Source organism: Mastomys coucha, unplaced genomic scaffold (assembly GCF_008632895.1).
Source record: "Mastomys coucha isolate ucsf_1 unplaced genomic scaffold, UCSF_Mcou_1 pScaffold22, whole genome shotgun sequence".
NCBI classification, from domain to species: domain Eukaryota; kingdom Metazoa; phylum Chordata; class Mammalia; order Rodentia; family Muridae; genus Mastomys; species Mastomys coucha.
Genome location: NW_022196905.1, coordinates 9,412,949 through 9,431,339, shown reverse-complemented (window position 1 = coordinate 9,431,339; position 18,391 = coordinate 9,412,949). Strand labels below are relative to the sequence as shown.

General features: G+C 38.5%; 1 protein-coding gene across 8 annotated transcripts in view; it reads left to right on the top strand.

Moving 5' to 3' along the window:
* Positions 1-18,391, top strand: part of Wdpcp (WD repeat containing planar cell polarity effector) — a 314,567-nt gene that overhangs the window by 245,865 nt on the left and 50,311 nt on the right. The window contains exon 15 of one of the 8 annotated variants that reach the window (XM_031342548.1): positions 11,559-11,647. The exons of the other annotated variants lie outside the window; for them this stretch is intronic. Within the exon in view, the coding sequence (XP_031198408.1) occupies positions 11,559-11,569 (11 nt within the window). The 3' untranslated portion in view covers positions 11,570-11,647. Of the gene's footprint in view, positions 1-11,558; positions 11,648-18,391 lie in introns of those variants that run through there. 8 annotated transcript variants of the gene reach the window in all.

Here is an 18,391-nt window from a genome sequence, read left to right as displayed (position 1 = left end):
CTGTAATGTAATGTAACACACACACACACACACACACACACACACACACACACACACCAGCCCCTTTAGTTTCTTGCCTTTCACTTGTACTCTTAAGCATACATAAGACTCAAGAGAGAGAACATGTAGTGTTGTTTCCAGGCCTCACTTATCTCCTCAATATATTTTTCCCCAATTTGATAATTTACCTGCAAATTTTATGATTTTATATTTCTTTTTTTTGAAAGATTTATTTATTATTATACATAAGTACACTGTAGCTGACTTCAGACTCACCAGAAGAGGGCATCAGATCTCATTACAGGTGGTTGTGAGCCACCATGTGGTTGCTGGGATTTGAACTCAGGACCTTCAGAAGAACAGTCGGGTACTCTTATCCGCTGAGCCATCTCACCAGTCCCGATTTTATATTTCTTAACAGATAAATCATTCAGTGGCCTGTATGTACCACATTTATCAGCTGATGGACATCTATGCAGTTTCTAACTGATCCCCAGTTTCTACAGTGAATACAGTAGCATTGATCTTAAATGTACAAGTATCTTTGTGGTGGGGTTTAGAGTCCTTTCATTGTTCGCCCAGGAGTGGTATGGCTGGGGAATATGGTAGTTCTATTTTTTAGTTTTGTTGAGAAATCTCCAAACTCATTTCTCAAATGCCTACATTAGTTTACACTCCTCCAACTGCATATGACTGTTCCTTTTCCCCAAACTGTCCCAGTGATGTAATTTTTATTCCCTATGACCACGATTATGATCACAAGGTGAGATGGAGTCTTGAAGTAGTTTTAATCTGTGTTTCCTTGATGGCTAAGGATGAGAGCATTAAAATATAAAAAATACATCTTTTTATATTTTAGACTTAAAAAATTTACAGGATTTTCTCCGTTCCTTTTCCTCCCTCCAATTCTTTCCATAAATACCCCTGTCTTTCTCTCAATTCATGGCTTCTTTTTATTGTTGCTGCTGCTTTGTGGCTTTTTATTGTTGTTGTAAATACCCCTGTCTTTCTCTCAATTCATGGCTTCTTTATATTGTTGCTGCTGCTTTGTGGCTTTTTATTGTTGCTGTTGTTGTTGTTGCTGCTGCTGCTGGTGGTGGTGGTGGTCATGTGTGCCTAAATATCTAAATACAACCTGCTCCGTACATGCACTTTTAACCATATCATTTTGTGACTGACCACTTGGTATTGGGTAGCTAATTTGGGGACTTTTCCTTGAGGAAGACTATTTTTCCTGCTCTCAATATTCCTTAGTTACCTGTAGTTCTTTGTCTAGGGTTGAGCCCCATTAAATTTTCTCTTTTATAATAGCATATGTATTGGTGTCATCTTTGTTCAGGTCTTGGTTATGCAGCCATGCTGATGAGACTTCACGAGTGTAGCTTCTCTGACATTTCTAGGAGATGAGATCTCACATCACACTGTTCCTTCTGCTCTTACAAGCTTTCTGCATCCTCTTTAGCTCTAATCCTTAAGCCTTAAGTGCAGTTTTTGTAGATTTGTCAGTTGGGGCTGGGCACCACAAGATCACTTATTTCCTGAATAAATTTGATTGGCTATGGTTTTGGGTTTTTTTTTTTTTTTTGGAGTGGTATTTATGTGTTACAAGGAGAAGTCTCTTTAATGATGGGAGAAATGCATGCTTATTTGTAGTTATAAAGATAAATACTTAGAATGTAGTTAGGAATTATACTGATTTAGTAAAGTGGCAGTAATAGACTAGATTTCCAATACTAGGCAAGATTTCATTCTTGCTGAATGAGTCTTAAGTCCAATTAAAGAGCTCATGGTTAGCACCAAAATATGAGTGCCACTCTTGAACCCCTATGGCTAGGGTACCATGTTGGACATTGTTTATGTTCACAGGCATCATGGTTTAGTGGGGCTATTGGTTGCTTCTCTCCTTTGGAATTTTGCAGGGTAAATTGTAATACCACGTGTACTCTGGTACTCAGCAGGCTTTCATGTCACGTCAAAGCTCAGATCTTCAAGGTCCTATGTCTGAAGTACATGGTACCTTCAGCCATAGGAACTTAATCTTAAACCTCTGGGAGGCAAACATAGGCAATATCAATAGCCTATAATGTTGGGCGAGTCTCTTGAACAACCTTTACCACCAACTCAAAGTCGGGGGCTTCTCATGCCTAGTGTTAAAGTTTTTATTAGTCATTGGCTCTTGTAGGGAGCACTGTCAGCACAGGTGGAAATTTTTCATCATCTACTTATAGACTTAGATGTATTGTGTGTAATTTTAGGTAGATATTGACTCTGACTTTTTCAGACATCTTTACTGTTATTTTACCCTCCTTCTTCTGCATTTTTCTCTCTGCCCTTCACTAATTAAACTCCCTCATGTTTTTTCCTATTTCCTCCTTCAAATCACTTGTACAGTGCTATTCCTCTCTCTATTGCTCATCTTCCCCACCATAGTACCTTTTTCCTTTCCTGCTTTGTGCAGGTCTTCCAAGTTGTATACTTATGTCTGAAGAGTTGGGGGTATGAACCACAAATGACAGAGAATATGTGATGTTTGTGTTTCTGGGTCTAGGGTACTGCATTGAATGCTATCTTCTCTACTTACAGTGTATTTGAACATATTTTAAAGTATTTATTGCCCATATATACAAAATCCAATATACCTTCATGATAAAAGTCCTTAAGAAGGGCTGGAGGGAACATACTCCAACATAATAAAGCCTGTGAATGATATATGACAGATGCATCGCCAACATTATCCTAAGTGGAGAAAAGCATGCAGCAATCCTATTAGAATACATTTTTCTTTTGAGGAATTTCTGTTCAGTCATTACATAGCACATTTTTAACTAGGTTGTTTTTTTATTTTTGTTGTTATATGTATATAATAAAGTCCAATCCTATGTCAGATATAGAGCTGACTGATATTTTTCCTATTCTGTTGGCTGCCTCTTCAATTGCCACTGCCACTTCCTTTGCCATAGAATTTTTTTAAGTTTCATGAGACCCCATATGTTAATTATTGGTCATACTTGCTTTGCTATCAGAGTCTGACCTGTGCCTGTAAGTAAAAGTGTATTGCCTAGAGTACTGCAGTTTTAGGGTATCAAAGTCATTGTTTGTTTAAGTCAAAGTTATCTGTCAATTTGGAGAGATTGGGACCTGGTTCCCCTTTTCTTCATGTTAAGATCCATGTTTCTCATGATATCTATTGCATATGACGTGTTCTCTCACATGACTGCTTCGATGTCTTTGTCACAAATCTGTGTTTTCCTTAGATTTCCCTTGCTGTGACAAAACACCATAATCCAAAGCAGCCTGAAGAGGAAAGGGTTTATTCCCTGTGATGGTTTGTGTATGCTTGGCCCAGGGAGTAGCACTGTTAGAAGGTGTGGCCTTGTCAGAGTGGGAGTGTCACTGTGGATGTGGGCTATAAGACCCTTGTCCTAGCTGCCTGGTATCCAGTATTCTGATAGCTATCTTCTGAACAAGAGGTGGAACTCTCAGCTCCTCCTGTACCATGCCTCCCTGGATGCTGCCATGTTCCTGCCTTGATGATAATGGATTGAATATCCAAACCTTTAAGCCAGCCCCAATTAAACATTGTCCTTATAAGACTTGTCTTGGTCATAGTGTCTATTCACAGCAATAACCCTAACTAAGACATTCCCCTTTGTAGTGTGTATTCCACCATGAAAGGCAGGTGCCTGGATGTAGGAACCAACACAGAGATTATTGAGGAGTTCTGCTTCTGGCTTACTGCTTATGGCTTGCGTAGTCTGCTTCACTGTACCATGCAGGACCACCATCCAGGAAATGTTGCTGCCTACAGTGGGCTGGCACCTCCCATGTCAATCCTTAATCAAGAAACTGTTCTACAAAGTTCCCTGTGGACAATATAATGGAGGCATGTTCTGTAATTGTAACTTGTGTGTTGAGTCAGCAGCAACCACCACAACAACAACAATAAAGTACCCAGAACACACTGCATGGAGACTAAATAGCTTTTAGTAGAATGGCCATTTTTACAGTATTAATTCTATCAATCCATTAGCATGGGATTCTTTCCATTTGTAGTGTCTTCCTTAATACCTTTCTTCAGAAATTTAAAATTTCCACTCACCTACTTGGTTTTGTTCATTCCTACATAATTTATTTTCTTTGAGGCTATTGTCAATAGGAGTGTGCCCATGATTTCTTTCTCAGCTTGTTTGTTGTTAGTTCATAGAAAAGCTACTGATTTTTCTAAGTTGAGTCTGTATCTTGACACTTTGCTGAAATTGTTGATTGGTTCTAGATGTTTTCTGGTGGAACTGTAGGGATCTCTTAGGGATAACTTCGCATCATCTGCAAATGGGTCATTTGGCTTCTTTTCATATTTGTATTTAGTTTCCTTGTGTTATTGCTGTAGTTTATGCTTTAAGTACTATGATGGAAAGAAATGGGGATTGTAGTGGTTGCCCCTGAGGACTTCAACCACCAGGCATCACCCTACAGAGTAAAGATCAGGCTAAAAGCCTCACCAATCTCACACTACCATGGAAAGCTCCTCCCCTCCCCAAAATACTATAGGAAACCTGCTTCCTACTCAGTTCTTTGCTGCTTCTCTCCCATGCAGAGCAGCCACCTTCCTGTCCTTTTCTCTAAAATCTCATGGGAGATTTGTTATGTGGTGTGACATTGTGGTAGTCCTTTGCTCTCAAGTGCCAGGATGTCTTTTCCCTCAGAGCTGTGACAGGGACACTGGACAGTCCTGTCTCATCTCTGACGCTAATAGGATTGCTGCGTGCTTTTCTCCACTTAGGATAATGTTGGCTATGCATCTGTCGTATATCATTCACAGGCTTTATTATCTTGGAGTATGTTCCCTCCAGCCCTTCTTAAGGACTTTTATCATGAAGGTATATTGGATTTTGTTAAATGCTGTTTTCAAATCTATTGAGATGACCATGTGATTTTTGTCTTTAAATCTATTTATTGAGTTATTACAATTATTAACTTGTGTATGTTAAACTACCTCTACATTTTCTGTGGATGGAGTGTGTGTGTGTGTGTGTGTGTGTGTGTGTAAGAGAGAGGGGGTGGGAGATTAGTTTGTGAGTTGTTTCCAGATCGTCCAACAATGGCTGTCTCAGTTGAAATGCTAAGAATCTGGTAGTTCTTCAGTCTCAGCAGTCCCTGGATAGCTAGACTCTCATGGTGCTGTATTTCCCTTCCCATTGTTGGTTGTGTTCTCATGCTGGACTGATGGAATCCCAGAGGATTCATTGATAGTTGCTGGCCATCAGTGTGTATTGGAATTGTTGGGGTCCAGGAATTACTCCACAGACAATCAGACACTGATCTCAGTCAAGCAGGGCTAGTTTATTGAACACATACCTTGGGACTGATGGATCAGGGACACAGGTCAGACTTGGGAGCTGAGACTGCAACCCTGACTGTTTTCCTGGGGCAGCTTATAAAGACAAAATCCACAAAACTCGTAGCAACTATAAACATAGCAATCATAAAAGCTCATACACAGGTGTAGGAAGAGCAGCCGGGTGGTTGTAGTAGTTGGTTTGGGTCCATGCTTATTGTAGTTAACTATACAAAGCAGTTCTAACTGACTTTTATTACAATTGGTTCCAGAGGAGGGCAAGGGTCTGGGGAATTTCCAAGAACATCAAAGCATAGAAAATAACAGGATATGTGGTTAATGGTTACCTTGGGCATGAGAAAGGTCCTCTGTAACAAGATAAGATGGCTGGCTACAGTAATGTCAGAAAGACAGCAGCTACCTGACAGAATCCCAAAGAAATAGGTTTTAAGACCGAGAAATAAATACCTGAGCACAAAGATGAACTTGCCAGTAAGAGTGTGGGCAAGTACACACTTAAAGCAAAAGCTTCATTTTTCCAAGGCTTCTTCTGTGTTCTGCTACCAAAAGGTGTGGCCCAGATTTAGAATGAGTTTTCTCACCTCAAATGATCCAATCAAGAAAATCCCTGGACTAGGTGTGGTGGCACGCCTTTATCCTCAGCACTTGGAAGGCAGGGGAAGGAAAGACTCTGTCTCAAAAAGAAAGAAAGAAAGAAAGAAAGAAAGAAAGAAAGAAAGAAAGAAAGAAAGAAAGAAAGAAAGAAAGAAAGAAAGAAAGGAAGAAAGAAAGAGGAAAGAAAAGAAAAAAGAAAATCCCTCACTGTTTGGGTTTTAATTGATTATACATGTAGTCAAATTGACAATTAAAATTGGGCATTATATCTACTGTTAATGGGTCAGTATCAGTATGTCTTTAAATTCTAGTAGCATACTTTAATAAAATTTTATATACCAGGTTTAATATATATGTTCAGGATTGTAGTGTTTCTGGTTAATTCTAATGAAGTTTCCTCTGTTGTGGATGGCCCTGGTGATGCCTGTATTTTGACATTAATTCTGCTTTCCCAGGAGGGGTTGTCTGGAATGAGGAATGAGTCACATGTACTCAGGTGACTTCTTGTGAACCTTCCCCCAATGAATAAAGAGACCAGTCACTGGAAGAATAGGCAGGACTTCCGAGTTGGATGGAAGAGAGAGTTGGGGGCTTTTTGGATAGGGATAGCGAGAGGGCAAGATGTAACTACTAGTGTCTCCCACCTTATATGGCGAATCCACCAGGAATCCACCAGAGGATTTAGATTTAATACAGCTTACAAGATAAGGATTCTAGTTGTTGCACCCAGCAATTGAGTTACCATTGTTTCTGAACTAAGTTTGTTTTCCTTCTTGTGGTGGTTTCACTGGGTTCAAGAGAGAAAGGTACAGCAGCAAAGCATGGGTTTGCCAGATGTGCACCACAAAGGCCTTGGTGGTTTTGAAGAATGGGGCTGGCATGGTAATTACCTGCTAGTGGGAACTTAGGGAGCTGGGTGGAAAGATTTTGGAGCTCTGAGGCAGAGATAAGAACTGGCCAGCAAGACAGCCAGGGCTGAGAGTAGCTTGGTGTAGTGCAGGAACTTGCCATTCTTTTTTATTCTTTCACAGAACAGTACCCCTCTTCTGATTAGTTTAAGTCCTGGTCCCATTTGCAGTACTATTCCCAATCTTTTATTTTAAGGTAGTAGCTATCTTTAAAGTTAAGATGTATTTCTTGTAGACAACAGAAAGATGGATTTTGTTCCTTAATCCACTCAGCTAGCCTGTCTTTTGATTGGAGAGTTCAGGCCATTAATATTTAAAGTTATTATTTAGAGGTGTGTGATGATTGCAGCCATTTCATTGCTTACTTTGTTCTTTTGTGTTCTTTGTCATGATTTGTGTTTCGGTAATTAGAGCTTCATTTGTTTTTGTTCTACAGTCCTTTGGCTATACTTGATCTTCTCTTTAAACTGAAGTATTGCTTCCAGTAGCCTCTGTAAGGTTGTTCTGCTAGATATGAGTTCTTTTAGCACATTTGCATCATGGAGAGATTTTCTTTCTCACTCAACCATAGCAGCTAGTTTTTGTTGGGCAAGGTGGTCTAGATTAGCATCCATGGTCTCTCAGAACTCAAAATGCCTTGCTCTAGGCCAGTGGTTCTCACCCTGTGGGTCACAATGCTTTTGAAGGATCAAATGACCTTTTTGTGGGATCACATGTTAGATATCCTACATATCAGATATTTACATTATGATTTATAACAGTAGCAAAAGTACAGTTAGGAAGCAACAATGAAGATAATTTTATGGTTGTGGGTCACCACAGTATGAAGAACTGCATTAAAAGGTCACAACATCAGGAGAGTTTAGGGCAACTGCTCCATGCTGTTCTGGCTTTCAAAGCTTCCTTTGAGAAATCAGCTGCTGTTCTGATGGGTTTTCCTCTATATGTGACCTTTGCCTTTTCTACTGACTTTTCCGTACTCTCCCTTTGTTCCATATATTTAGTGCTTTAACTACTATGCTGGGTGGAGTTTCCTGACTATCCTTGTCTATTCGCTGTTCCATGTGCTCCTTGTGTATATACATGTGTTTCTCTAGTTTAGGGGAATGTTCTATTAACTTGTTGAAAATGTGGTCTATGCTATTGACCTAGGATTCTTCTCCTTCACTTATAATCTTCACTTCACACTATAATCCAGAGATTGATCTTTTCATGGTGTCCCAGACTTTCTGTATGTATCTTCCCTGTATTTTTAACTTTTTTCAATATTCTTTGTTTGTATAGTTTAATTCCTCTACTTTATCTTCAGTATCTGATATCAATCTTCTATTAGTACAATTTTCCAGAGTCTTCTAATTGGGTTGATGAGTTTTTCAATTCTACCTTGACTTCAACTTGAATTCTCTTCAACATTTCTCTTTATTGAATTCAGTTTTCAAATCCCAGATTTTCTTTATTTTATTCAGCTTTCTATTTGTGTTTTTGTGGGCATAACTTGAGTGTTTATTGGCTTTAAGGTCATTCTCTTTAAGCATGTTTAGCTCTTGGTATCTTCTTTAATCTCCTTAAAGTTTATGGTTTTTTTGTTTGTTTTGTTTTGTTTTTTTAAGATCTGTACCACAGGGCTTATTTCTATAGTACTGATGAGTTTGTGACTAAGTGTGGGAGGAGTGTTGATTTGACTTCCCATATTGTTTGTGGTTTTGTGATAAGGCTGAACAGGTGGACTTACTGTGGTTGTAAGTCTGATATACATACAGAGGGCTAAGACAGCACAGGATGGTCCTAAATATTCAGGATGGCATTGGTCGGATGAAGTCTGGTGAACATAGTGGGTAGCAACAGGATGTGCATCCTGGTCCAAGCATTGGGAGGGCCTCATTGGCCCATCTAGGCTGTTGCAATGGATGTGAAACCCATGATATATCTGGGAAGTGGGAAGGGTGACCAGAAATTAGTAGCAGGCAGACTCACTGGGCTGGACTCCAGAGCAAGATGTTTGGGTCCATCTGGTCTTGGAGTTTGGATGCAGCATAGGAGAGATGAAATCAGATTGTAGGAGGGGAACCATAATATCTAAAGTCTGGAGGTCATGGGTTGTGTAGGTGGGTCTGATAGGACTAGACCAGGGCACTGGCTTTGGAACTGGGCCAGGTCTAAGGGGAAGAGAGTATGTACAGAGGGTAGGCTCAGGTAGACTTACAAGGCTGGGACTAGGATGTGACACAAGCAGGATGAAGTTATGTTGTAAGGGGTGGAACACCACTGGTGGTGCTGCTGCTGTTGGTGGTGGTGTTTTGTTTTGTTTTTTGTTTTTGCATTTTCATTCATTTCTAGAATTTTTTAAAATTTCCTTCTTGGTTTCTTAATGACCCATTTATTATTCAGTAGTATATTGGTTGCTCTTCCTGAGTTTGTATACTTTCTGTAGTTTTTACTACTGTTGATATCTAGCTTTATTCTATACTGGTCAAATAGAATACTGTATGTATTATTTCAATTTTCTTATGCTTTTGAGACTTACTTTGTATCTCATTTTATGATCAGTTTTAGGAAGACTGTGCACCCTTCAGTGTCTGAGTGAGGTCTGTAGAGGTCTATTAGGTCCATTTGATTTACGGAGTGACTTAACTCCATTGTTTCTCCATATTTTGTTTGGATGACCCAACCGTGACTTAAGATTTAATTGTATTTTTTAATGAGTTTCAATGAGATGTGCACCCCTGTGTTTGATGCATATGTGTTTAAAATTCTAAGACCTTCTTAATGGATTGTTGCTATAGTGAGGACCCTCTTCATCTCTTCTGATTAGTTTTTATTTGAAGTCTATTTTATCAGGCATTAGAGTGACTGCATCTTTTGTTTCTTAGTTCCCTTCAATTGGAATACTTTTTTCATCCTTTTACGTTAAGGTATCTGTGATGGAAGCAGTAAAAAAGATAGGTTATGTTTTTTTAATCTAATCAGCTAGTCTATGTCTTTGGATTTCAGAAATGGAACCATTCATATTCAGTTACTATTAAAATATATATTAATTTCAGTGCTTTTATTGATTTTGTTTTGTTTTCTTATAGTGATTAACTGTCCTGGTATTGTTTATTCCCATGCTATGGCCTCATGGTGTGTTAAACTTCTCTCTCTAATATGAGATATTCCTTCTAGTATCCACTGTAGAGCTCACCTAGTGGTCATAAATTCCTTTAGTCTGTTTTTATCATGGAAAGTTTTGTTTCTTCTATTATAATAGATAGCTTTGCTGTGTTCAGTAGTGTGGCATGACAGTTGTGGTCTTCAGAGCTTCAAATACATCTTTTCAGTCCCTTCTGGCTTTAAAAGTCTTTAATCAGATAAACAGCTGTGATTCTGACGGGCCTCCCTTTGTGAGTGACTTCACCCTTCTCATACAGTTTTCAATACCCTCTCTTTATTTTGAATTTTTGATGTTTTAATTATACTATGTCATGAGTTTTTTTTTTTCTGGCCTTACTTATTTGGTGTTCTTTAGGACATTTGTACCTCAATAGGTACTTTTTTTCCTGTGTTTGGCAACTTTTTTTCTATCATTTTGTTGAAAATCTATGCTTTTAGTGTGCTTTCCCCTTATTATAACCTATACTTTGAAGATTTGCTCTTCTCATGGTATCCAGACCTCTTTGGTGTCCATTCATTAATATTTAAATTTTATTATTGACCTTTCCTAAGTGATCTAATTCCTCTCCCTTGTTTTGCATATGCTCCACTCCATTTTTTCGTTCATCTATGGGTGTTTTGCTTGTATGTATGTCTATATACCATGTACATACCTAGTCAACTCAGAGACAAGAAGAGAGCCTTGATTCCTTGAAATTGGAATTATAAATAGTTGTGACCACTCTGGCTAGGAATCAAACCTGGGTCCTCTGGAAGGGCGGCCAGCATCTTAACTGCTGAGCCATCACTGAAGCCCCTTCACTGAAGGCTTTATTTGATGTGTTGAGTTTTTCATTTCCAGTGTCTTACTTTTATTTTTCTTCATAATTATTGTATTTGGTTCCAGATCTTGGATTAATTTCTTGACTTCATTTGGCTCTGAGTTTATATTCTTTGGGGGTATACTCATGTCTTCCTTAAGTTGTTTGAATATAGTTATAACCATTAATTTATATTCCTTTTTCTGTAAGTTCTTCCAAGTTTTTTTCACTGGGGCCACTGCTATGGAATTGGTAATTTTAGAACAGACATGTCTGTGTGTGTGTGTGTGTGTGTGTGTGTGTGTGTGTGTGTGTGTTTGAAATGCTCAAGTGCATGTGTATGTGTGAAGGCCATAGGTCCATGCTGGGTGTCTTCCTTAATCTCTTTTTCATTTCATATTTTGAGCTGATCTCTCACTGAACCCAGATCTTGCTGGCCAACCAGTGAGTTCCAAGGACTCTTCTGTCTTTGCCTCTCAGGGATGGAATTATAGACATATCCTGCTGTGCCTGGGTCCTGAGGATTGGAGCTTAGGTGCTCATGATTTACCAAGTACTTCCCTAGCCCCTTTTCATTTTATATAAATTTATTTTACATAAAAGGAGTTAAAGTTTGTGCTTAGAGTAATAAATATCTAAAGTCATATCATTTATAGGAAAATAGTTAGAAATATCATCATCACAAGCAAAATAACCCAGACTCAGAAAGGCAGCTATTATTTTTACATTCATATACATGTTTGAAATCAGAAAGAAGTTAAATTATAAAGAACCATCAAGGAAGAGGAAGATTGAGCAGGTGGAGTGATGGTGCAGAGGGGAGAGACAGTCATGATGTTTACATTTGCTGAAAATACTAGCAGTAAGTCTTTAAATTTTAATATTTATATTAATACAATTTAAACAAATGAAGCTGGTAACAAAAACACTGCATAGTTTCATTCATAAAATTGTGTAAGTAGCCAAAATCATGAAAACAGAACCTAGAGAGTTTGTTGTCAAGGCCCTTCGAGGAGGATAGTGAGAGAACCTGTTCTCATTAGTTAGTTGGTTTTGCAGAATAAAAGAGCCCTGGGGGTGTGTTTCACTTAACAGATACAATGACAGACACAACATAGTAAAGCTGTTAACATGACAAGAGTAAAAATAAAAGAACACTTCTTGCCTTACAGGTGCTAGCTGGAAGTATATCCAGTCTACTGTTACTTAAAATTTAACATTGACAAAAAAGAACTATAAAGCTGAGAATAGCTGTGAACTAGTTCCAGTTCTGATCGATCATATTAGAAAACCAGTACACAGTGCAGTCCTAGCAATGACAGGTACCTAAGGCATTATAGGAAGGTGTGGATGTAAATATGAAATAAAGTCCACAGGCTTTCTTAAGTATTACAGATGTACACAGCCACGTGACATACTTGCATACATAGGAGTATAGCTGGGAGTTGTTTGAAAGGGTATACTTGAGGGAAACTGTATTTATACTGAAAATGCAGAGTTTTTTAAATCATTTTCTTAAACAATATAGAATTAATTGTTTACACCATTTACTCTGTACTAGATATTAGAAGGATATGGGAAAATATGTGTATGTCATATATAAATACCCTGGTATTTTATATAATGAACTTGAGATTCTACAGATGTGGGATCCATGAGGAACCCTGTAGCAGGCCATCCATGGATACTAAAAGGCTATAAATAAATCAAAATGACAAATCTGAGGAAATAACAGTGATGATCTGGGGTTTGGAGCTGGCACAGCCAGAAACGCTTGCCATGTAAGCATGAGGAGATGAGCTTGGATCTTCTGCATGCACATAAAACCCAGGCATGGTGCAAGCCCCAGTGCTAAGGGGGAGCAGCAGAGATAGGACAGCCCTTGGGGCTTGCTGGCTAGCCTATCTAGCTGAAGAAGTGAAGTCCACATTCAGTGAGAAATAGTCTGAGGAATAAATAAGGTAGAAAAGCAATTTAGGAAGACAACTGGTGTTGACCTCTAGCCTCTATACATCATGAAGAAGTGCCACCCATACATGTTTACACACACACATACATTCACCACAAACAAGATAAAATAAATAGCTAAACTTTTTCATCAAAAGAAAAGATGACAAAGCAAAGTATGTTGAATATAAGGCATGCAGATAGACAGATGGCTTTGGGGAAATACATAGAGAAAGGAAGAAATATTGATTCAGAAATGTTAAAAATAAAGAAGAGAATGTTTCAGACACATGAGACTTGATATCTGGTTTCAGACCAATGAGAGATCCAGAGACACAATTATGCTAAAGTCTGCAAGTTACAGTGAAGACACACACTGGAAACTTACTGTACATGCACAACTGCGTGTAATCTAGTAGAACAACCTGAATGGAGAAAATGTTTCTGAAAATGAGTAGGAGTTCTGCCATATGGTTCTATCTTTGTCTCTAGAGTCTGTGAATGTATAGTTACACGGCAAAGTAGACCTAGAAAATTACCTACATTATCCAAGTGGACTTAAGATAATCAAATGATCCACAGCCAGACATGGCCACAGTATAACACATGCAACAGAACAGGAGAGAGAGTACCGGCCTGCTGACACTGTCGCAGTCTTGTTAGCAGTCTGAAAGGAATGACTGGGAAGCACCTCTCTAATGATGCTGGCAAAGGGAAGGAGCCACATTTCGGAGGCCCCAAGGTTTTTAAGAGTTGAACTCTAAAATACTTGAAATAATGATCTGTCTTGTGGCTTAGTCCCCCAAAATCCAGATGTCCCAACATGAAGAGCAGGCTGGCTAAGGAGGAGCAGGACTGCTAACTTGAAGGGAGATGGCAGGCAGCTAGCTGCTGTCACTCCCTGTGTTTCTGATATAGAATTCTAATAATGTATGTATGTTCACAAATCTGCAGTATAAGCATGCTAGAACATGTCTGCAATCCTGGCACTTGAGAGCTGGATAGGATTGTGAGTTCAAGCCCAGTGTGGGCTATGTAGAGTAGGACACTGTCTATTACAAGATGATCCTGATGAAAGAAAGGCACAGTAGACAGACTCAGATATTAATATTTTTACCTGGCCCCCAAGAATGAGTGATTATTGTTTTCTTTCCACTTAGGCCCATCCACTTATCAAATATCTGAGATGATAAGGAGAAATTTTGATGTTAAAGACATTGAAAAAAATGTTAAAACACAGAAGGCATGGTGGTGCATGCTTGTGAATTAAAACATTGGGAGACTGAAGCAGAAGAGTCCATTTACAGTCAGCCTTTGCTACATACTGTCTCAAACTTTAAAAACGAAAGGCTCCCTCCAAAGAAATATATGTGTGGCTTGTTTAAAATACAAAAACAAAGCTATCAGTTGACTATGTCATTTCTGTGCTGGAGGATGTGCCGTTTATGTAGATCACTGGGAAGTAGCTGAGGCCAACACTCCATGATCTTAAAGGTTCCCCTAAGACATAGTTGCCCTTGCATACCCTTCCCCTAAATATACCACTCCTCCTTTGTCCTCATCTTTTAAGTTGCTGATACTTTTGGAGCATCCTCCTCCTTCTATCTCCACCATTCCCACCACCACCGCTCATAGTCTGACCTTTCCCCCTTTGAAGTATATTTTCCTTATCAATAGCATGAAAAATACTATATTTGAAAAATGTGAAAAATAGGTGGGGCATAGTGTTAGGCAACTGTAAACACTGTCTGGGCAACATAGTAATCCCATACCCAGAACCCAGTGGTGGGTTTGTGATGACTGATACTGATCCATCTTCACAGATCTGGAGTGGCCTGTAAAACCAGCACACTATGAAGAAATCCTCTAGAGTTGGGCAGCTTCTGGCTATGCCTATGGAGGCGCATCTTGACTGGGTGACTTGTCGGTGGTGGTCACCTTCCCTGGGTTGTAGGAAGCAGGCTAGCTGAGCAGTGGTGTTCATTGCTCTGTCTCCATGAGCAGATGTAATGTGAGAAGCTGCTTCAAGCTCTTGCTGCCATGACCTCCTGTGTGATGGACAGGACCTTGACGTGTGAGCCAGAGCAAAGCCTTCCTCCTTCAAGGAGCTTTGGTCAGATATTTAATCCCAGCAATGGTAGAGACACTAACACAGGAGGGAAGCTTGAAGTAGAGAAGACTGATAATGATGCCAAAATACTTTCAAAAGTTTGGGATAATCCTGGCCTTTTCACAAAAACCCACTAATGAAATGTGGACTTTTTCCCAAGCTCGTAGTATACAATACTTAAAATAACTACTGAAAGACATTTTTCTTTCAAATAATATCCTTCTAATAAGTTATTCAGTAAAATAAGCAGGCTCACACTCTCCCAGGAGTTTGACAAATAGCTATTTCTCCGTAAGCATCCAGACTTTCCTCTTTCTGATGCCGAGGGGTAGAAGTGCACACTGCTGTCCTCTTCTGTGTTCCATAAGTCTCAGTGATCAGCATTGAATTCTACAAAGCTTCTGAAAAATCTAAATCATATGTGTATATGTGTAATATATATATATATGTATGTATAGTATTAAATTAGTAGATTATATGTATAGTATTAAAGTATATGATATATACATATATATCATGTATATATGTATAGTATTAAATTAGTAGATTAAGGTATAAAATACTTGTATTTCATTTTTCCTAAAAGTCTTGGCTAAAGTTCTGGGACAGCACAGATCTCTTCATTCACTTACAACTATGTTTTAAGTACAAAAATAACACATACCAAAAGGCTAACACTTCTTAAAAGATTATGTATAGGGATTTCCTAAATTGTTTAAAAGATCACTATGAAGAATTCTTGTGAACAGTTCAGCTCCTACTAGCTCTATGCTCTTTTGACTTGAGAATTTACAGTATGATTGCTGTGTAAACATCAGAGTTTTCTAAATATTGTTCAGTGTATACACTGAACTGGTCATGGCTTATCTTGCACTTATCAGCTTATTTATTTTGATTCCCTCAATCCTGTATTTCTAACAAGAGCTGCTGCTACTTTGTAAATACTTTAATGGCTTCTGTTAGGAGAGCTGTCAGTTTCACAGACAATGTTATAAAAGATTTTCATTCTTCCATGTGATTACACACCTTGAAATGTGTCTTGCCCTGAAAATCCTCTGGAGACTGGAGACTGGGTGGTATCTCCTTTGAAGGCACAGAGCCAAGAGAATAGAAAGATTTAAGAATAATGTATAAGATTACATCAAATAACAAATGTGATCTGCACTGAATTGTCTTGAGTCAAACTGTTGTTGAAATGGACAACACAGACTTTATACCCAACATTTCAGGACCTTACTATCATGAAGAAAGACGCTGCCCTGCAGCCCAGGCTAGCCTTGACCTGCTGGTCCTCCTGCCTCTCCCTCCCAATGCTGATGTGACAGATGCATGCCACTGTTCAAGACTAATCTATCACTTTTGTTGAACAAGTGAGGAAAAAGAAGCTCAAAGAGGTGAGATGACCTGTCTTAGGTGTCTGTTAAAGCAGAGATCATAGTCTCTTGAATTTTTCACTGTTGTTTTTCTGTCCTTTGAGCTTATGTAAGATAAGAGAGAATAAAAACAATGCAAAAGACAAAAGAAACAAGAAGAAAGGGAATAAAATATTTTGAGCCACATCAGTGTTCAAGGACTTCATCACAAATCAGAAAGTGTGTTGAGTTTTGTAGGTCACAGAATCTCAGTTTAAACTACTCAAGTTAAACAAGGGTGGCTATGCGCCAGTCAGACTTCATTTAGACACTGAAGTCTAAATTTCATATCCTTTTTACATCCAAGAATGTATCATCTTTCTAATAATGTCAAATTTTAAAGAAAAAACTACCAATTTTCAGTGTTGGTAAATAACTGAAAATAACTTTTAAACACTGTAGGTTAAACATCTGTAAACTGAATTTGGTACATGGACCACAAACTTTGTCCTAGGAAAAAAGACCAAAGCAAAATTCTAAGTAATTCATGGTTTCTTTTGTTTTTAATAGTGGATGGAGAATTCAATAATGCTGTAGACTAACTAGACTTAACAAATATATACAGGATTTTCATACAACTATAATACACATTCTTGTCAAATTCTCCCAGAACATTCTCCAAAACTAACCCAAGTTAGGCAATAAAATAGGTCTTTTTTTAAACTTTGCTGTGATGGGTATCAAAACCAGGATCTCAGACATAGTAGGCAAGTGCTCTACCACCGAGCTCTACCTCCAGCCCTAAAGTAAGTCTTTATCATATAAAGTATCTGCTGGTCACAGTGGAATTAAATCAAAAATCAGTAGCAGAAGCAAAACTTAAAAATCCATAAGTATTTCAAAATAAAGCAACACACATACAATGAGCCAAAAAGAAATCACAGAAATCTAGAACTTTTTGAAACAAGGGAAAATATGTGTATATATATATATATATATATATAAAACAAAAGAAGAAAGTCTCAAACCAACAGCCTAAACTTTATATCTGAGAAAAGAAAACCACTAAAAGAACACATTAAAACAAAAGGAAGCAGAAGAGATAATAAAATTAGAACAGAAAACAGCACAGGGTAGAAAATGACAAAAGACAAAGCTAATGGCACCTAAGATGCATCTCTCCAACAGCCAGCAGATCTGACAGGACAATAAGAGCAGCCCTGCTAACATCAGAAGCACCTCTGGGAATCACAACCAACACATCAGATGAGGGGCTTAGCCAGCATCGTGTAAGTGCATGCCGCCCTCCTGAGATAGATGAGAAATAGAAGCCGACATACAATTAGTAAGTGAACTGAATTAGAGCCAAAGCCTTCCAAAGGAGAAAAGCCCAGGACCTGCTGGCCTCACTGGAGAAGTTTACTAAAGGGTTAAAGACAAATTCCCAACAACCCCTTCAAGCTCTTCCCAAAAAATGAGGAGGGGATTCCCAGAACTGTGTTTAAAAGGTAATGTTCTGATACCAAAGTCATACAAAGGCAAGGAAATATATTGACCCATAAAATCTGATTAGTACTGATAGAAAAGTCCTGAGCAAAACACTAGCAAACCAGATTTGACAATATAAACAAGACTTAGATACTGACATCAAGTAGGACTTACTTCTGGAAAGCTAGAGTAGTTCCACAAGTGAAAGCCAGAGTAGTCTGTCTCATTGACTAAATGAGGGTCAGAAGCATAAGGATCTCCCAAGTGCTAGTGTAACATGTACAAAGTCAACACCTTTCCATGATAAGGAACATTCAACAAAGCAGAAGAAAGGAAATTATCTTATACATAAGAAAGGCTACATATGACAAACTTACAGCTTCCAGCAAACTGAGTAATAACACTAGCAGTCGGAGCTAGCAAGATGGCTCAGCATGTAAAAGGATGTGTCAATAGCCTCATTTCTGTCCCCAGAGCCACGTGGTAAATGGATATGACTGACCTTTGAGTGTGCACAGTGGTTCATACATACCTACAATACTATAAGTAAATATGTTTTTGAAGGATTGAAAGCTGTTTCTATAGGGCAAAGAGAGAAGACAAGATGCCTGCTATTTATATTTATATTATTTATATCTAATGAGCTACTAGAATTTCCTAGCCAGGTTAACTATGCAAAAACATTT